Source organism: Lolium perenne, chromosome 3 (assembly GCF_019359855.2).
Source record: "Lolium perenne isolate Kyuss_39 chromosome 3, Kyuss_2.0, whole genome shotgun sequence".
Taxonomy (NCBI): Eukaryota; Viridiplantae; Streptophyta; class Magnoliopsida; order Poales; family Poaceae; genus Lolium; species Lolium perenne.
Window position 1 is genome coordinate 96,061,438 of NC_067246.2, and position 21,648 is coordinate 96,083,085.

The window sequence follows — 21,648 nt, forward strand, 5'->3', positions numbered from 1 at the left end:
AGGAGGCGGAACTTAAGAGGGAGCAGGCCGAAAGCAGCTGGCGGAGAAAAACTCCGAGCATATCAGGGAGAAGGGCGAGCTGGAGCTGAAAAAGAATGCTGACAGCGAGACCATCAGGAGGCAGCAAAAGGAGCTCAACGGACTCCGGAAATTCATGGAGACAGCGGAGCAGCACTGGGACTTGCTCAATGAGAACATCTTGGGTATGATATCGGAACCTTGTCAAGATATTTGCTCCGATTGTTTTTTACTTTGCGCTCAAATTGCATGCCTATATCCTGATTATCTTTTTATGTAGAGCCGCTTGGGTACCCGGAACAGCGCCGGAATTTGTTCCCACGAGACGATCTTCTGCAACTCGCGGGTGATGACTGCAAGGATCTCATCTCCGCCTCCCGCAAAATATGCCATAATTTGAACATCAAAAGGAGCCGCACTTGTGACGTGCGCAAGCTTATTGGTAAGATGGACGTTCTGCCGGAGCTGGTGATTGATCTACAAGCATCTTCAGCCCGAGGCGCAGCTGCAATGGCCTTGACCATGTGCCTAGCACATACTCCGGGTCTTGATCTTGATGAAGTGACCACGGGCGTTCCTCCGGATGCGGATGTCGGCGAGCTGCTGGATGCAGTGAGCGGCTACGACACCCGCATCGCGCGCAGGATCCGGCACGAGGAATTCTACGACAAGGTCGTCCTCGCTGCTGACGAGGCCTTAGAAGCGGAACTTTTGAAGGATCTCGACGCCCAGGCTCGACCTGCGGAATCCGGAGCCGAGTTTACCTGGACCAGCTCCAAGGATGCGCCCCAAGAAGAACCCAAGACCAGCACTGCTGCTTCCGAAGAAAAGGAAAGTGAAGAAGACGTATCTTCTCCGGCCGAAGGCGCCAAGGAACAAGATCCAGAGGGCAAAACTTCTCCGGCTAAGGGGGAGTGAGAACTTTTATTCCTGCGGGAAAAGCAATGCATCATTTTGGCCCCAGCGAGGGTTTGTAATAAGACTTTAAATTCTTAAGTAGCTAGGAACGAAACAATTATGCATGGGGCGGAAACACTTATCCTGCTATCCGTTAAATATTGTGTGCATGTTTCGTTTTATGTCGGAAAGCAAGTGCTGACTTCGTTATTTTCCGGCTTGCTCGCTTGACCTTCCACGAGCCGGAAAACCTTAGCCGGAAACGCTCGCCAGCGGCAGCGAAGCCCAATGGCAGGCCGTCCATAACCGTGGAAACAAGCCCCCAGGCATAGGTGCCGGAAATCGCTACTAGGAATCCACGAGTTCGCAACAGATAACAACTTTATCAGAAAACTTAAGCTTACGTCCTAAAGGACGATTTTGAAAATCACAACTTTCATACACGCCTAGGCGGAAAAATCCAGCTCTGCGGTTTTAGTTGGAAAAAACATACACGATCTAAAATGAACAAGTAAAGGAGGTAAAAGACTCAAAAGAGTGAACCAGAAGCTTTATTTCATTGATCATGTATAACTATTACAGAGTTTAGAACTCGGAAAATATATGCTAAGTGTAGAAAGGACGTAGGCATGCGATATTCCAAGGGCGATCTGTTTCATCGTAGATGTCATCCGGATCCTCACGCTTGCGTTTCCGGTGCCAATTAGCAGGTCTATCCCTTAACTCGCGGAAATCGACAAGGTAGTACGACCCGTTATGAAGCACTTTGCTAACGACGAAGGGTCCTTCCCATGGAGATTGCAGCTTATGGTCTTTCACTGTCGAAGGCGGAGGACCAGGTCTCCTGCCATGAAGGAGCGTTTCCGAACTCGACGACTGTGATAACGTCGGAGCTTTTGCTGATAGATGGCGGATCTCTGATATGCAAAGTTCCTAGCTTCCTCGATGAGTTCATCAGATAGCTGTCTTGCCTCGTCACTGTTTCTTCATTGTAGGCGGAAACTCGCGGTGAATCGTGGATGATGTCGGAGGAAGTACGGCTTCGGATCCGTATACCAGGAAAAAGGGGTAAACCCTGTTGATCTGTTAGGGGTAGTTCGTAAACTCCACGTAACAGCCTCCAACTCATCAGCCCAAGCTCCGGCTGCTCGTCGCAGCGGTCCTTCAGGGCGTGGTTTAATTCCTGATAATATTAGGCCGTTAGCCCTTTCAACTCGACCATTGGACTGTGGATGAGCCACGGATGCGAGGTCGATCGTATCCCCATTGTCTCACAATAATCCCTCAATTCTCCTTGAGCAAAGTTCGTGCCATTATCTGTGATTATGCTGTGCGGGATGCCGAATCTCATCACGAGGCTGCAGACGAATTTTAGTGCCGTAGCACCGTCGGCTTTTCTCACTGGCTTAGCCTCGATCCATTTGCTGAACTTGTCAACAGCGACCAGGAGGTACTCAAAACCGCCAGGAGATGATTTTTTTAACTTACCAACCATATCAAGCCCCCAGACCGCAAATGGCCAGGTGATAGGTATGGTCTTCAGCTCTTGGGCTGGAGCGTTTGGTTGAGTAGCGTAGTACTGACAACCTCGGCAGGTCTTGACTATTTTATCAGCGTCTTCTTTAGAAGTAAGCCAATAGAAACCTAACCGAAAAGCTTTTGCAACGAGTGATCTGGGAGCGGCGTGATGCCCGCAGTCCCTGCGTGGATCTCTCCGAGGATTTCAATGCCATCTTGATTGGAGACGCATTTAAGAAATACCCCTGCTGCACTTCGTTTGTAGAGCTGTCCATCAACTATTGTGTAGGTTCGTGCCGCCGACGATTCGTCGTGCGAGGACCTCGTCCTCTGGCAACTTCTGATCGATGAGGTAGTCCAGGAAAGGCTGGGTCCAGGCCGGAATGATAGCCATCACTTCCCTAGCCGGAGACACTGCCACCTCTGGGTTTTCCGGGTTAGCGCCCTTAACTGAGGGTATCCGGAGATGCTCCAGGAAAATGCCAGGCGGAATTGGTTTCCTGCCGGATCCGAGCTTGGATAGCATGTCTGCCGCTGTGTTATCGTCTCTCCTGACGTACTTGACTTCGTATCCGAGGAAGCTCTTGGCAATCTCGTCAACCGTCTCTGTAGGGCCGCCATGACGGAATTTCTGGCGTTCCAGGTTCCGGCTACTTGTTGTGCCACCAGGTCGGAATCTCCACAGCATATGATGTGCTTGATCCCTATTTCCTTAGCGATGCGCAGACCGTGTAGTAGAGCCTCATATTCCGCCATGTTGTTGGTAGCTTCAAGTGGATCTGCAGAACATACGCAATTCTTCTCCGGTAGGGGACTTCGGGGTGACTCCGGCTCCACGAGCCTTGATGCTGCTTGGATCCGTCGAAGTGCATGACCCATGTTTACGGTTCCGGCTCCGGACTTGCATCCGGAGCTTCTGTCCAATCTGCAACGAAATCTGCCAGAACCTGAGATTTTACCGCAGTCCTTGGCTTGTAAGCGATGTCGAAGGCGGATAATTCGATGCCCCATTTAGCCGTACGTCCTGTTGCGTCAGCGTTGTTGAGGATTGTTGACAGCGGAGCCTTGCTCACGACTGTTACTGGATGCTCTTGGAAATAATGCCTCAACTTCCGGCTGCCTAGGAACACGCCATAAGCTAGCTTCTGAAAGTGAGGATATCTCTGTTTTGATTCCGTCAGCACCTCGCTGATGTAGTAGACAGGTCTCTGGACGTCATATTCATGACCTTCTTCCTTTCGCTCCACCACGATGACGAGGCTGACGACTTTGTTGGTAGCTGCCAGGTAAAGGAGCATTGGCTCTGACTCTGCTGGAGCTGCCAAGATAGGAGGGGAGGTGAGTATCTCCTTCAACCCTCGAAGAGCTGCATCAGCTGCGTCGTCCCAGACAAATTTGTCTGTTTTCTTCAGCAGCTTGTACAGAGGTAGTGCCTTCTCGCCAAGACGGCTGACAAACCTACTGATTGCTGCAACACAACCAGTTAGTCGTTGCACATCTTTGAGACAAGTTGGCCTTTTGATGCACAGGATTGCCTTGATCTTTTCCGGGTTAACCTCAATGCCTCTGTGAGAGACTATGAAGCCAAGGAGTTTTCCGGCTGGCACGCCAAAGACGCACTTCAGCGGATTCAACATCATCTTGTACCTGCGGAGGTTGTCGAAGGTTTCTGTGAGATCGCTGATCAAGTCGGATCCTTTCCGGGTCATGACCGCGATGTCGTCGACGTAAGCGTGCACGTTCGGCCAATTTGGTCCTTCGGGCACCGCTGCATCGTACGTTGGTAAGTAGCACCTGCATTTTTCAAACCAAAAGGCATAGTAACATAGCAGTAAGTACCAAAGGGGGTAATGAATGAAGTCGCCTTTTGGTCGGATTCCTTCATCCGGATCTGATGATACCCGGAATACGCATCAAGAAAACACAGAAGTTCCGCCCCCGCCGTCGAATCAATGACTTGGTCAATGCGCGGCAAGGGGAACGGATCCTTCGGGCAATGTTTGTTCAAGCCAGAGTAATCGATGCACATTCTTAGTATTTCAGTGTTCTTTTTGGGTACAAGGACGGGATTCGCGACCCAATCGGTATGGATAACTTCTATTACAAAACCTGCTTCTAGTAACTTTGCTAGTTCCATTCCTATGGCGCGGCGCTTCTTATCTCCAAAGCGTCGCATAGCTTGCTTCACTGGTTTGGCCCCCGGATTTATGTTGAGGTAGTGCTCGGCGAGTTCCCTAGGTACTCCGGACATGTCAGAAGGTTGCCATGCGAAGATATCCATGTTAGCGCGGAGGAACTCGACGAGCGCGCTTTCCTATTTGGGGTCCATGTTGGCTCCGGCGAAACCTGCTTGGAAGAGTCACCTGGGATGAGGTCGTGCTTCTTGGTTTCTATCGCGGGCTTGAAGGAGGTTTTCTGCTCGGAGATTTGCTTCTTGGTGGTCTGCATCTCGGTCGGATCCACCGCGGCTCGTAGCCTTTCGGCTCTTCTCCGGATATCACGTACTGCGAAGGCGGCTTCGCCTAACTCGCACTCATGAGCTTTTTGTAGTCTCCGGATACGGTAATCATACCTTTAGGACCGGAATCTTGAGCTTGTTGTAGATGTAGCACGCTCTTGCGTGGAACTTGTGGTAGGTGGGCCTGCCGAAGATGACGTGGTAGGAGCTCTTGAAGGGCACAACTTCAAACGTGATCTTCTCTTCGCGGAAATTATGAACATCGCCAAAAGCCACGGGAAGTGTGATGCTGCCGAGGGAGTTCGCCTTCTTACCCGGAACCACGCCATGAAACTCAGTGGTGCTGTGTTTGAGCTGTTCCTTGGTGAGGTTCATCCGCTCTAGAGTCTCCAGTACATGATGTTCAGGCTAGCTCCACCATCCATGAGGCACTTGGAGAAGTCATACCCATCGATGCGGGGACTTACAACCAAGGCGTAGCATTCCTTCGACACAATTGCGGGATGATCCTTCCGATCAAATGTGCACGGGATTTCCGACCACGACGTCTTGCGGCACAGCCGGAACTATGGCGTTCGGGATCCGGGTAGCTGACTTGGAGGCGCGTCTTGTTGGGGTTCCGAGGAAAGTGTGGTAAGCCCCACGCTCTTTTGTCGAATGGGTTGGATTTTCCTGCGGATCCTGCCTTGGGATCCGGCGAGTTATCATCCTCATCCATCGCCTCGGAACTATCGTCCTCCTTGTCCTTGTTCTTGCCCTTGCCACCTTTTCCGCGAGGGCGGTGCTTCCGGGCGCGCTTGTATCCGGCCTCCGGGTCGTTCTTTAGATCATTGACCCACTTGCAGTTGCGGTTGGTATGAGTGGACTTCCCCTGTAACCGGATCCGAGATGGGCCGAGCAGGGGCATGTCTCTCGTACTCCTCATAGGTTTGCGGTGCGCGGGATCCGGCAGCGGTGACCTCGGAGGTATCTCGCTGACCCCTGCCGGCTCCGCCTCCGCGTCCGCGTCCTCTTCCGCCTCCTGGACCTCCGCGTTGAAACGCCATGGCGACCATCTCGGATCCGCCACTCTTACGGTCATCGGGGTTCTTGCGCTTATGGCTGCTGCTGCCGCCGTTGTCACGGTTCTTCTTTTGTTGGTGCAGGGGGATTGCCGTGGCTGCGAGATCACCGCCTGCGTCGTCGTCGGCGGCAGTGTGATCGCTAGCGATGGTGATCATGTCATCCAACGTCAGTTGATTTGCATTGACCATGCAGGTTAGCTTGTGTCGCAGCAATCCTCCTCGCTGCAAGCCCCCAATGAAGGCGTGCATTGCCGTGCGGTTGTCAACGTTCTCGCACTCGTTTACGCATGCCAACCATCGGGTAAGGAAATTCCTTGATGTTTCGCCCTTCTTACGGATGCAAGCCCGTAGGTCGCTTGTTGTGGCAGGTCTCTTGTAGGTGCCCTGAAGTGTTTCTCAAAAGCGTTCTTCAGGTCGAACCAGCAAAAGATGGAGTTCTTCTCGTGGTCGCTGAGCCAGATCGGGGCGGGACCTACAAGGTACAAGCTGGAGCATGCGGCAGCGATGTTAGGGGTTCCTCCGGCGAAGGTTACGACATTGTAGTAATCCTCAATCCAGGTATCCGGCCTTTCGGTGCCATCATAATGCTTCAGATTTCCGGGTAGCTTGAGGTTCATCCTTGGCTTTGGTTCCTCTCGAATCATCCTGCCAAAGCACTTCGGACCAATGTAGTCGGTTCTGTACTCGTTAAGGCGGTCCCGCGCGTCGCGCGAGCCGTGGCGAGGAGACTTGGAGCGAGAGCGAGATCTCCGGCCATTGCCTCCGCCTCCACCTCCGCCGCCACCGCTAGGTGGTGGTGAGGGAGACCTGCGAGGTGGGCGGTCTGACTTCTTGCTTCCGCCATCTGAATCTCCTCGGCCTTCCTGGTGCTGACTCCGGCTCCCGCGGCTGCCAGCGCCTTGGCGCTGGCTGCCCTGGTCGTTCGGCGAGGCTCGGGTCACGGCTCCGACGAGGCTCGGGGTCCCGGCTCCTGCGAGGTTACGGATCGCGGCTCCGACGAGGTTACGGATCGCGGTTCCGGCGAGGCTCTGGACCGCGATCTTCATTCCGACTCCTCCCGGGCTCGTGCTCATGAACATTGTTCTGATTCCGGCGAGGTTCCGGCGAGCGCTCCCTGTTTCTGTTTCTTGGCAGCACGTTATCGCGGATAACAAGCGCACCATGCCCTACGGGCCTGGTGTTTCCGGCTGGACTACGGCGGCGAGGGGGTCGCGGGTAACCGTTGGGTGGAGGTGAGGGGTTGCGGTATTTGTCTCTTCCGGAGTACATCGCGTCCTTTCCCTTCCTTGGATCCGACGGAGGCGTCTGTGACGGAACGGGGATCGGATTTGGGTGCTCCCTGGCCCTTCTTCTGCGCTCCGACGATCCGGTGTGCGATTCATCGTCCTTCTGCGCGGTAGATACACAGTTATCCGGATTGGATTCCAACCTGCGCGAAGTATACGCCTTGTTCTGCTGTGCATTGCTGAAGCGACAAGTGTGCGGAGATAGTTGATATCAACTTCTTCGTCCTTCTTCTTCAGCAATTCCGCAGCTTTCTGCATGTTGTCCTTTGGAGTTTCCAGCGGCTGGTGATCTGCGGGCGTGTTGAAGGGTATTCTGCGAGGCGGAATTGCTTCTCTAACAATTCGATCGGCCTCCGCCTGCGCATAGGTCATCTTTACCTCCCACTCAGCCCTCATGCTCTTGACCTGCTCGAGTGTGGCAGCAATCTCGCGGTCCTGTCTCTCGAAGTTTTCCGTCCAGGCTGCATGATCTGCCCTTCCTATCCTTAACGCAGCTTCGGTATCGGCGAGCCTCTTGGCTGTGGCCAGCATTTCCTTTCTGGCGGTCTCTAGGGCCTCCAGATCTGCGGCGTCGCCCGGGGTTATAGGTGTGTTAAGAACTGCTCGCGCGGCCACCTCCTCTGCTGACAAGATTTCCTCCGAGGGAGAATCCCTTTGGGGTCGCACTCGAGACATTGGAGATCCTTGATGGGATGGTTGGGGGTCAGATTGGCTGACTTGGTCTCCGGATCCCGGGTGTCCCAGCGCGGCTCCCGTGGCGCGACCCTGCTTGGGCTGGGCGGAGTGGACGTCAGGCGGATCGCCGTATCCGTACTCCCTTATCTTGCGAACGAAGTCATCAGATTCCGTGGACGGGTGTCGCCGGAAATTGGGCTCAGATTGCCCAAAATCGACTCTTCAACCGGAGCTTCGCTTTCTCCGACAAGCTGAGCCTGATCCGGATCTGCGCCGCTTTCCGGTGCCTCTACCTGCTCAGGACCAACTCCGTCTTCTTGAGGGGCGGTTCCGGCGGTATGGGCCAAGAAGTGTACGAAGTGGCACCTCTGCTTTTCTAACACCTGGGAAACCCAGGCGGATCTGCATTGGTCTTCCACCTTTGTTTCCTGCTCGGGGGCGGATTGGGTGGGCTTTGAAATTTCCAGATCCGAGGCGGAATCTTCCTTGGGAAGCTCCTGCATCTCAGATCGGATCTTCGCGACAGCGTCCAGCTCTGCGGCGGTCGCGTCTGCGTTACTTACCAGTGGGTTTCCGTCGGAATCGACGGTTTCCCCGATGAAGATGTGAATGCCGCCAATTGGGACGATGGAGAGCTTGACGGGGTTTGTCCTAGCCGGAATCCAGCACTCATCCGGAGGGACGATCGGCAGATTTCCGGCGTAAAGGACGCGCCCCACAGCGATGGTGTCGTCGTAGCTTCCCATGGCGGAACCCTCCCGGTTCCGGCCTCCAGACGCCACAGGCCCCACGGTGGGCGCCAACTGTCGTTGCCTAATCGACGGTACCTCGGAGGAGGGATCCTCACGAGGGGGAGAAGAAGTAGGGGCCATAGGGCGGAGTGCACACGGGACGGTGGTACGCGAGTTACCCAGCTTCGGAACACCTGCACGATGACAGGGCCTACTGCTGCTTGTCTGGAATTATCTGGGCGCTTTCGCGTTGTTACAATGAGTTGTGGTTGTCTTGCTTCTAGCTCGAGATCTCCCCTCAGGGCTTCCCGGATCCGGCTTATATAGGCGCACGGATCTAGGGTTTACATGGAGAGTCCTAGCCGGATTACAGGTCGCCTAACTACGGTACAAGGTCTTGCCGTGTACGTCAAGGATCTGCCTTCCTCCCTACGTCGTACTGGATCCGGGTTCCACATGGGCCTCCATGGATCCGGGTTACTCCTGGGCCTCCATGGATCCGGGTTACTCCTGGGCCTCCATGGATCCGGGTTACTCCTGGGCCTCCATGGATCCGGGTTCCACATGGACCTTCACGGATCCGACTTCCTCCGATGGTCGGTTGGGATCCGGCTTCCCTATCCTGGGCTGGACTTCATCCTTTAGGATCAACAGCAACTGGGCCGCCCGATGGGCCACATGCCTCATCACCGTCTGTGGGCCACCCGGGCTTGCCGGATCTAGGCACTGTCGATGGTACACCCATGAAGTATACCCACAACAACTGTCTCCAAATCTTTTTAATATTGTAGTGGATATGCTAGCCATAATAATTGAACGAGCTAAAAATGATGCTCAAGTGGGAGGACTTATTCCTCATCTTGTTGAGGGAGGTATCTCTATTCTACGATATGCCGATGACACTATCCTTTTTATGGAGCATGACCTTATGAAAGCTGTTAATATGAAGTTAATTTTATGTCTTTTTGAAGAACTATCAGGGCTTAAAATTAACTTTCATAAAAGTGAGATTTTTTGTTTTGGTAAGGCAAAGGATGAGGTGGACCAGTATAAGCAGATATTTGGATGTGACTCTGGTTCATTACCCTTTAGATACTTAGGTATTCCTATCCACTACAGAAAACTTAGAAATTCTGATTGGTATCCAGTGGAGACTCGATTTGAAAGCAAATTGGGATGCTGGAAAGGAAAATTACTATCCTATGGGGATAGACTTGTCCTTATCAATTCAGTTTTAACAAGCTTACCTATGTTTATGCTATCCTTTCTACAAATACCTGTTGGGGTAAAGAAAAGGTTGGATTTTTATAGGTCTAGATTCTTCTTGCAATCTGATGAAAATAAAAGAAAATACAGACTTACAAAATGGAATATTGTATGTCGACCCAAGGATCAAGGGGGATTGGGCATTGAGGTTCTAGAACTCAAGAGTAGATGTTTGTTGAGCAAATGGCTTTATAAACTTCTTAATGAAGATGGGATGTGGCAAGAATTGCTACAAAATAAATATTTAAGACAAAAGACATTATCCAGAGTACAAGCTAAGCCCACGGATTCTCTTTTTTTGGAAGGGATTGATGGGGGTGAAGGATGATTTTTTCAGTAGAGGATTCACCAGGGTTGGTAATGGTGAAGCTACTCGTTTTTGGGAAGATATATGGTTAGGAAAAAGACCATTAGCTGAACAATACCCATCCTTATATAATATTGTGCACCACAAGAACGTAACGATAGCTCATGTGTTAGCCCAAACACCTCTGAATATCAGTTTCAGAAGGTTATTGGTCGGAAACAAATGGACTTTGTGGTTACAGTTGTGCCAAAAACTTATGAGGGTTACTTTGAATGATGACAATGATCGTTTTATTTTGAATTTAACAACAAATGGTTTGTTTACAGTTAAATCTATGTATGAGGATCTTATGAATGGCCACACCCCCTTTCTGCGAAAATGCCTATGGAAAGTTAAAGTTCCTCTCAAGATAATTTTTTTTATGTGGTTTCTGAGTAATAAGGTTTTACTCACGAAAGATAATTTAGTTAAAAGATGATGGAATGGATGTACAAAATGTGTTTTCTGTGGAGAACAGGAGACTATTGAACACCTCTTCATCATTTCCCCTTTAGCTAAAATACTTTGGCGCACGGTCACTTTCACCTTTGATCTTCCACCTCCGACCAATATTACAAATATGTTTGGCAATTGGTTAAATGGAGTTGATAGACAATCTAAGGCTTTCATCCGGGTTGGAGTCTCGGCCTTATGTTGGGCTATATGGAGGGCGAGGAATAACATTATTTTTAACAAAAAACAATCTTTTCATTTTTTGCAGGTTATCCATACGATGGCACATTTGGTTCAGTTTTGGGCTCTACACTATCACCGGAGGGACAGCGGGATGCTATGGTTACTGGATGCACACGGCTCCTGACGGTCGCTCAGAATATCTTATGTCAGGCTGGCTAGTGGCACAATAGGCAGCTACATTGATGGATACAGTTTTCTGTAGTCTATTTGTGCTTTGTTTGTTTCGATGGTTGATTCTTGTATCAATCCTCGGTGACGCTTGAGATGTAATAACTTTTGTAATACTCTTGATCTTAATATCGGTGACGCTTGAGATGTAATAACTTTTGTAATACTCTTGATCTTAATAAAAGGCCGTGTGCATCATCATGATGCAGAAGCCGGGGTTTCATTCCCCATTTCAAAAAAAAAAGTACTGCGTATAGTTGTATCCATGTATTGAAGGACGTCCTCTCCACCTCACGTTTTTATATTGTGTGTTGTTGTTTTAATTAGCTTTCTTAGTAATGAGTCGCCATCTGTGTGTAGTTTGTTCTATCAGTAACTCTAGGGTTTTCATTTATCCATCAGGTTAGCAAAGAATAAGCAAACTGAAAGATTTAGATAGAAGGCTCAATGAGCCTGGCTTTGAATTTAAAAAACCTTTACGGCCAGAGTACATTACAAACAACGAACATGTTGAGATACCAGCTTACAATAGGAGCACATGAGAGAAGAAGAACGCCTAACAACAATAAGCAAGACTACATCAAACATTGATAGAAAATGGAAATTAAAGTGTCCTAAGCTTGATATCTTAATCCTCTGCCAGCTGAAGCATTGAGGCCATTGCCGGATCCAGCTACCGCCTTCACCGGGATTATCTTGATGTCGTCTCCTCAGGCAATACCACCAACACACTAAAACCACAATAAGTACAGATCAGACCGTCGAGGGTCTAGGTTCCAAGACGACGCATCTTAGGCACCTGAATTATGTAGTCGTCCGCCCCGGGAGGGCCTAGGTTTTCACTGGGAAACTCAAGACCAAACATGGGAGCAAAGTGCATGCCCTCAAAGATGCCTCAAATAAGGGGAATGACACCCATGGGTGTCATCATCGCTGGCACCATACCAGTTGGGCAAAGCATTCGCCTGGGACAACCACCACTCCCATCTCACACCTTGCCAAAACGCAGCTTTGAACCACTCCTCAACCATCCCCTACTATGGCAAGCACACTGGTAGCTGGAGAGGAATCAGAGAATTTGAAAATGAAGCATGGATAGGCCAGAGATGCACGGCAACAAAAGATAATCCGAAATGGAAGTCAGCACTACGACACATATCGAGAGACACAAAGCACAAGAAGGGAACATCTTCTCCCAGCATCCGACGGTATTCAGAAGGGATGAGGCGGGAAGGAGGCGACGAAGTGGGTTTGGTGCACACCACCGAGATGAACAACAAAAGAGGATCATAGATGAAGAGGGGGGGGGGGACCATGAGACCTATGCTCCGGCGCGGATAGTATTGCAGGTCACCCTGACCGCGTTGCACAAATCCCCAATTACACTTACTTCACTCATTGCTGCAGCACGCCGGCACCAAGGCAAAGCCCGGACTCGCCTCCAAGCAACCATCTTCGTGAAGCATGACCACCGAACCCAAAGACCACCTCCGCCCACACATGGCCACCAATCTCGACCAAACGAAACCTGACCTAGAACTGGGACCAGAACAGAGAACCCACACAACGCATAGAAAAACATGGACCACCGATAGCTACTAAATTCAACACTTTTTAACCATATGAAATGTACCCTTTACCATCTATCTCATGCTCTATCAAGATCTAATTATTCCCCCCAATATGCCTTACTTCCAAGTTTCATTCACTTTCATATGAGTACTGCAAAATTAATAGTTTTATTAGGATTTTATTACTTTTCTCTTGTTTTTTATGTGTGTCTAGGTGCAAGAAACATTATGACTAAGGAAAGGCAAGGAGAGGAAAGAGGACACAATATGGAGGAGTTGTAGCCACCACTTAGCCATTTGGGATGAAAAAAGTGAAATTTTACACAATCACGAAATTAAAATCCGATACTATGTTATTATAGCCCTGTCCATACAAGTTCAACGAGCCGAAGAACACCAAAATTGTAGTTCGTATGATAAATTCCGGCCATTTTACTGCGGAGACCGACAACTTCAAAGAGCATCGAACCGGGCAGGGCCTTGCCCGTTTGGCTGCCCATATATATCGTGGCATCCAGGTCACGAAAACCTCCATAATACATGTGTTTCTTCACCGTTTGGTCCCCCACTCTTCTCTAGGGTTCCCCCAAGTCATAAGGACTGTATTGGAGGTGTCAAGGGCCCTCCTAGGCCTATATAAAGAGGTGGAGACCCAAGGGAGATTGCCAACACCTACATAGCCACTGCGCCGCCTCGATAGCCGCTGCCTCGGAGATGTTCACCAACAACACCTTCCAAGGAGAAGGGACTAGGATCTTGAAGGCCTCAACATCGATCTACATCGTCAACCTCATCACCACACCGTCTTCAACACTGATCCTCTTTGTATATTTTTTATAATTCCTATGTTTGCTGTTGTAAGCAGCTTATACATTTGTTTTATTTTCTGAATTTATGTTTCTGGCATGATTTGGTCTAGATTCGCTGCTCTAGATTTGCAACTAGCTAGAATGGGAAAAAACGAGGGTCAAAAGTAACGAATGAGAGAAGAAAGACAAAAAGAGAAGTTGCTCCATATTTGCTACCAAATCGGACAAAAAAGAAAGAAAACTGTTAGCGATAGGGAGGAAAAAGACGCTCTGAAAACTGCCAATTTAGGCGAGAGAGACAGAACCCACGTGTGCACACGTAACTACCAAACATGGTCCCGTCCTACCAACCCCACGCGGTCTCACACGGCACGGCCCCACACATCAGCATAACGGTCAACCTGACAGCAGCTGCTGTTCGAGCTCTTTGTGAGAGTTTCAGAGAAGCACAAGGACAAAAGTGAGAAAAAAATTAGAGCTTTGGAAAAAACTAAGTACAACTAAAAAGCCAAAGGTTAAAAAATATAAATCCCTAATTTTTAAATGGGCACCAAAATATAAGTATTCTCTTATTTCCAAGCTTGGGTTTCCACTTTCAAAACGAAGCATGTTATACTTGGATCCTACTTGGACTGGATGTAAAATTACTTGGGCCACGATATTTATTTTAGAGTGAATTCCACTTTTTATCCTGTAGTTTTGCATTTGTGACACTAATTACCCGTCGAGTGAAAATTTGTGTAGATTGCCTATTTTAAAGGTTTTCTACCCTTATTTTTTGGTTTGCGTCCATTGGGAAGGTGTTAGGTGACGATCGGGGTCCAAAAATATAAAAACATTAGTGATGAAGGAAACATATGGATTAAACAAGTTTGGGCATAAATCGTTCATGAGGCCCTTCTATATTTACATATTTTATCGCTCCACATCGACGTATCATACATATTCTATCTAACAATAACAAGTAAAATAATAAATTAGGTATAAACCGTGTTTAAAGTCTCCTAAATGAGATATTTTGGTAAAAGTTCCACTATATGGAGTAATATGTGTCACAAATGCACAACCACAGGGTAATAAGTGGAATTTACTCTTTATTTTAGCTTTGAGCTACATATATACCAGCGGCTCCCAAGTCATCCATTTCAAATGTCAAAAAGTAGTGTCTACTAACTTTCTTGTCTGAATATTATAAGCATGGATGTCAGTATCCGGATATGTATTATAGTATCTTATGATTTGATGATAATACTATGGTCAATCAGTTCGTATTATGATGGTATCTTAATGTGTAAGTATATTACTTGTATCCCAACAATATGTATCATGGTATCTTTCATATTCCGGTATAAAAGCCATACCGTACGATCTCACACCTATGCTAAAAAAAATATGAACAATACAGGTAAAAAATATATGGACAAGACAATGTGGGAAGCTGAAGATTAAAAGTTATTTTGTAATCTCAAAACTAACTAATTATTTAAAAAATACAACATCGATAGGTCTGGGGGATCCTTTTGTACTTACACATATGGGTGTAGGTCTTTCCGTCATCGTCCATTTATTTCTCGAGATTCGTGCTCCATAGTAGAGAGAAAGATTCCTTGCTCTATCCTCTTTTTATCCAAATTTCAAAGCACAATGAACGGTAACAGAAATAACCACACATATGCGTGTAAGTACAAAATTCACTCTCGTATGTCCGGATGAGATGCGTTTAAAAATATGTGCAAGAAAGCCATCATCTAGCTATTTTTTATACCAATTGTCAAGCATATAGAGTCTTTTGTTTTGTGGACCATGCATTGGATGAGCCGGTTCGTATTTATTTAAATATATTATTTATATGATGAGACTCTATGAAATAATGCAATATGTTTAAAGTCAAACTAATGATTAAATCTTAATTTATTTGAGGTATGTCATCAATATATATATATATATTTTTTAACTGAAATAAAAAAATCTCATAGCATTATAATATTACGATATTATAATATTACGATATGATTCTACGATACAAAAACAATATTGCGTTGTATCCCGATATTGACAACCTTGACTACATGAACGATCCTTAGACAACAATATGGATCGACACGGGCCACATGCAAACTTGAATCTTCAAAAGTCAAAGACTTAGACCACACCGCAATGTGTTAAGCGACTCATGTTCTACACTTCTACCAGTCGGCAATTTTCTCAATTCTTATGCAAAACTCGCCTCAACAAAAAGTTTTAACAAAAATGGGTTTCTCAAGTTTTAAACGTTTCTTCATGTTTAAACTCTCAGTAAGTATCTTCAAAATAATGGTAACACGCTGCCGTAGCCAAGATGAATCTTGTTGCATGTAGTACATCCTGTTTGGGAACAGTATTGTACTACTACTGTACTTCAGTGCTCGACACACATCCGGTAGACATGGTGCGCTGCGCAAATCAGCCTGGAAATGCTCGATGATACTGCTATACGTACAATTTGTTTAAGCATCTGATCGAGGCAAAGCATCGGTAATCCTGGCGCGATAGCATCGACGCCTCGAATGACGTTTCCCCTGTGAAGTAGCAGGTCGGTGGTGCGTAGCGGAGTGGGTACGCGTGCGGAGCGCCAACCTGATAATATCAAAATCAGTTAGTTCTTCGTTCCTTGCAACTAATTTTTTCCTCTTTCTTTCATGTACGGAACGCTGAATGTTCTGCTACTACCGAGACTGACGTGTTCCCTCTTTCATTTCAAACACGTTGAGTAGACCACACCAGAGCAGCACTCCACCTTCGGTGTGAATTGATGTCACCGTTTTAAAGTTCACAAAAGAAATATTAGTCAATTTTCTTAATAAAATCGGATCTATTCTCAAAAAACAGTATGCAAATCTCCGCTGCCAATGTAATCAGCCAAGCAATAGCTCATGTCCGGCGGGCGTCATAGTCACGTCAACCTTGGCCCTTTTGACTGTCATTGTCGTTGGCTATCTTAGAATTGCACTATACTAGTTTTTTCGACAAAGAGTATATATTAATATCAGAGATACCAATTACACCCGATCTCTGCAACAACGTATTGCACCAGCGACGTTACGGATACATATAGCTAAAAAAAAGAATTATAGAAAAAAAAAGTCCCACTACGGTAGTTTAATCATGTTAGTTGCCACATAGCTGGGTTTTCGTATAACATGGTGCAACTAGATTATTTGAATGATATATTGTATATGTGAAATTAAACAATCAACTAGGACCCTATTTCAAAAGTGTTGCGTGTTATAAACGCGACAAACAGATAACGAATAACAAACAAATCGATCACATGGGACATAAAGATTTTAATGTGAAAAAGTCTTTCCAACAAAGAGATGTATTTATAGACAGAGATAATTATATGTGCCTCGTTCAACTCATCATAAGTTAGTCTCCTTTTACACGAATTTGGATCACAATATAACAAACTTCATCTTGAGACAAATTTCATCTTGTAGTTTAAACAACAACATTTTCCCTGAACTACAAACAAAAAACTACTTTCGGCACCAAACAACCACTAGGGCTAAACAATTTTTTCAACCAAGCTCAAGCAAAACATAAACTTGACAACATAAACTAGTTTTGTCATCATATTAGCAGGATTATCATAAGTAATAATCTACATACCTTTAGTTTATCTTGTGCAACAATGTCGCAACATAATGGTATTTGACATAAATGTGTTTTGTTCTCTCATGAATTAGTTGACCCTTAATAAGGTATATGGCACTTCGAATGCCACAAAATAGAGTAAAACAAGAATTATATCCATGAAGCTCATCATACAAAACTTTCAACCAAATATATTCTTTGTAAGCTACAGTAGCCATGTATTATATCTCAATTGCAGATTGAGCAACAAGTGATTATAGTGTTGCCCTCCAACTCATAGCAAATCCACCAACAATGAACACATAACCCGTGAGGATCTCCTTTTATCCAAATCGGCAGCATAACTTAAATTCACATAGTTATCGAGTCCCTTATCAGTCTTGCCATATTTCAAGCAAGTTTTAGATATGCCACAAATGTACATGACAATACATTGAACAACCATTCAAAAAATTTAACCAGGACTAGCCGAGAAGAAACCATGTCATACATCAAAGAACAAACAACATGAGAATATGGAAATCATGAAATCTACTCAAAATCTTCATCAGCACTAGGACCCTATTTTGAAAGTGATATATTCTATAAACGTGACAAGAAAATAACGAAGAACGAACAAGCCAATCACAGAAGACACAAGGATTTTAATGTGGAAAAAGCCCTGTTTTGAAATTGCTTCTCTCGACCCAAACCTTCGGTGATGGGCCTCGCACCGATCGTTAAAAGTTAACCTCCTTTTATATGAATTTGGATGACAACATGACACTAGCTGAGTAAGACAAGATGATCGCCATTCTTATTCCATATCTTTGATGAGTGCTTGATTAAAGTGATAGTAGAGCTCAATCTAATGACCTCTTCTAGGTTGGCTCCTAGCCGGTTGGATAGTACTTTCCCAATTCCATATTAGTTGTCGCTGATTTGCATGTATCTAGATACACATCTTAATCATCGGCAACTAATATGGAACTGAGTAATGCGGTGTGTATTCCATCTAGTGCTAAGAGCGGGCAAATGGCCCCCGAGCTCTAGGGATATCATTTTTTTTAGAAATGGCATATGAATGTTTCAAAAAATGGATAGAAAATCCCACATGTAGATAATGGTGAAATCTACTGGTGTGCAGAATTTTTTAATTTTTTTTATTTTAGGCTAAGAAAAATGATAAATGTGTGTATATGGGTGGGCTGAATAGTTCACATTTGCAAAACTTAAAAAAAAATCTCATTTTCAGTTTTTTCTAGCTTAGAATCAACAAATTTTGAATTAAGATTTTGCAGGCTAGTAGAGTTCGACACTACCTACACCTAAGAATTTTTTATAGGGTTTTAAAAGTTCCATACATCAATTTTGAAATTTTCAAAAGAAAACGACCATCATGGAGCTCGGGCTCCATTTGTGGTTTCCGGTGATGGAATTCCATGGGGAGCTTTCCTTACGGCCACCACTAGATTGCATACACCAGATATCTCGCACCTAAATTTTTTATTCAGCACGTAAGGGCATGTACAATGGTTGATAAGACTATCTTATCTTGATTTTATCAAGTGATTTAGATATAACAATAAAATATATGATGTATAATTAAATTATTTTCTAATTTTATCTCTATTATGGCGAGAGATCGTTGCTAAGAGATCATCACAGAAGGCACATATCTTTTCAGCTTTCTCTTTCCTCCCCGTGTCGTTTATCCTATGTAACACTCCTAAGCCTTTGTGGGATACTTCTTGTTGTGTTGGCACATTTTCGTTCCATAGTGAACATTCAAAGGTCGACCATTTTGACGAAAGCTCTACCCCGTTCCCTCTCCTTCTCCACTTGCTCCGTTCCACGAAGGTTATATGAGATTTATCAAAATTTGGATGTAAGACATCTAAATTTTAAGAAATTGTAAACAACCTTCATGAGACGAAGGGAGAAAAACTTTACATAGTGGTAATGTTGCTAACTGGGAAAAGGATGATCGGTTCAAAGTAGCTTATGATTTGTGTATCCATGCAAAGGGGAACCACAAGCCGGAGAAAATCCATAATCTAACAAATCCCACATATATTCTTGCAAAAACGTTTAACCAATAAACTGTATACAGCTGAAATGGTAAAAAGTATCCCAAAGTACCGCTACTACTACTACTCTACATAGTTCCTTGATCTCTTGAGAGATACGAAACCTTGTGATATAACATCATGTGTAGAAATAGCACCCTCCTTCCCACCCAAAAATTTGTACACCCCAGTTAGCCCGCTACTACTATAACAGAATCAACCAATCAATCGATCAAAACGGGGGCTTAGACCTCTGCGCACCGCCGCGGCGCGAAGCCGAGCCGGTTGTTCTGCAAATCGTAGAGAACGTGGAAGTTCTGCTGCTGGTAGTTGCCGATGATGGACATGGCGGAGCGCGGCGTGCCGAGGACGGCGAGGCACATGATGTCCGGTTCGAGCTGGATGAAGTAGTTCTCCGCCGGGAAGTCCCACACGGCGCCGTCGGTGAAGAGCAGGGAGAATTCCGGCACCTCGCGGTTTTCCACCCCGGAGACATTGTAGCATGGGCTGAGCACCGGGAAGTCGGCGATGAGAGGGTAGGTCTTGTCCATGCGGTCGATGAACGCCTGCCGGACCACCTGGTACGCCGGGTCGGGGAAGTAGCTGAGCGTGGTGCCGGAGTCGATGATCGTGCCGCCGGAGCCATCCTTGGCCACGCCCAGTGTCTCCGGCGAGATGTTGAGGATTTCTCCTCCGACGAGGATGCTCTTGAGCCGGACGTAGTAGAAGGTGTCGGCGGAGTCGGCGGCGGCGGGCGCGAAGGCCGTGTAGTTGAGCTGCGGGTGCGCGAGCAGCACGTTGTCGTCGCCGAAGACGATCTTGCTGCCGACCGCGCTGCCGTGGTCAACGAGGCAGTAGGAGAAGGCGTGGCCGTACACGCCGCGCAGCTGGGACGCGAAGGAGAGCGGCCCGCGGCCGAGGCCGAGCAGCCCCGCGGCGCCGTGGAAGAGGCCGCGGTTCCAGTGGCCGCACCCGAACGCGACGCCGTCGACGCGGCGGGTGGCGCCGGCGGCGGTGAGGTTGACGGTGAAGGCCTCGAGCGCGAGGTCGCCGGTGGTGTTGGACTGGTCGCCGTACCAGTAGAAGTACGGGCAGGGGTCGCTCCGCGGGCTGCGGCACGACCGGGGGGCAGTCGGCGGAGAGACGAGGCCGCAGCGCTTGTCGCCGCAGGTGACGTTGCGGTAGGAGGTGGAGGCCGCCGGGTCGAAGACCGGCCCGCGCTGCTCGAAGCAGTCGAGGCAGGGCGCGCACTGCAGCCAGTTGAGGTCGCTGCCGGTGTCCATGATCAGCTGGAACCGCCGCGGCGGCGTGCCGACGTAGACGTCCACCAGGTACTCCCCGGAGCCGATCGCCACGCCGGACTCCACCGTGGCCACCAGCCGCTCCGACAGCGCCCGCCGCGGCGACGAAGAGGCGGTTGTACGCCTGCCGGAGAGGGTGACCTGCCTCGTGCGCATGGTGTCGATGCGGATGGCGTCTTTCTTGGCCGAGTCGAGGAAGGAGTCCTTCCTTGTCGTGCCCGCCGCGGCGTCGGCGGCGGCGGAGCGGTGGCTCATGTGCAGCTTGAGCGACGGGGTACGGCGCGCGAGCTCCTCCTCCTCGCCGAGCAGCTTGCCGTCGCAGCCGCTGTCGGCGACGGCGGTGTTGTACGGCGGGAACTCGATGCCGTACAAGGGGGCTGACGAATTAGCGGAGGCGTGAAGCGGCGATAGCAGGAGCAAGAAGATGAGTACGGCGATCTTCATGGTGACTGAGAAGTGGATGGATGAGCAGCTGGGGTAGAGCTTCCCTTCCCGGGAAGGCGAGCTGGGGAAGCAAGCAAAGACCGGAGAAAGCAAGCAGGGGCGGGCGAAGGAAGAAGGTGGGGAATGGTGGGTGGGGGATGGAATAGGCGAATGCGAATGTTGGTGATGGTGGCTGCGACTGCGAGACGAAAGAAAACGCGGTTTTGTCCAGCGAGATGAAGACCAGACCAGGGTGGTCAAACCTTGTTGCCAATACAACGAGTCAACACACTTTTCTGCAGCAGGTGGCGCGCGCGGCCGCCGCCCAACCCGGCGAGGAAGTCGACCAGCGCCGCCCTGTCCGCGTCCGGCTGGGGCAGGAGTGCGGCTAGCCGGAGCAGCTGCTTGGGCGAGTTGCCGGCGTCCAGCCGGTTTTTTTAGTATAGTTTGAAAAAACAAATGAATAACAAGAATTTATTATAAGTTTAACAAATAAATAAGTTTACTACATAGTAAACAAATACTGTAGTATAAATTCAACAAAGCATATAAAAAGTTTAACAAGTTTGGATCACATTGACATATAGATAAATAAATACATAAAAAACCGTGTGCACCTTTGGATGCAGAAGCTGAGGCGATATTTCCCCATTTCAAAAAAAATAGATAAATAAATTAGACGGCAGCTTTGCGGATCCATAGATGCTCCATCATATCATGTTGCAGTTGATGGTGAG

At 47.8% G+C, this 21,648-nt stretch overlaps 1 protein-coding gene across 1 annotated transcript; it reads right to left on the reverse strand.

The window, feature by feature from the left end:
• Positions 1–19,171: 19,171 nt before the first annotated feature.
• Positions 19,172–21,061, reverse strand: LOC127341850 (aspartic proteinase nepenthesin-2-like). Its single transcript, XM_051367795.1, has one exon. The coding sequence runs from the start codon at positions 20,930–20,932 to the stop codon at positions 19,433–19,435; it is 1,500 nt and encodes a 499-aa protein (XP_051223755.1). The 5' UTR covers positions 20,933–21,061; the 3' UTR covers positions 19,172–19,432.
• Positions 21,062–21,648: the final 587 nt, after the last annotated feature.

What these genes read in the sequence shown, in the direction of transcription:
- LOC127341850 (XM_051367795.1), bottom strand. Translation starts at nt 20,932, where the DNA reads ATGAAGATCGCCGTACTCATCTTCTTGCTCCTGCTATCGCCGCTTCAC.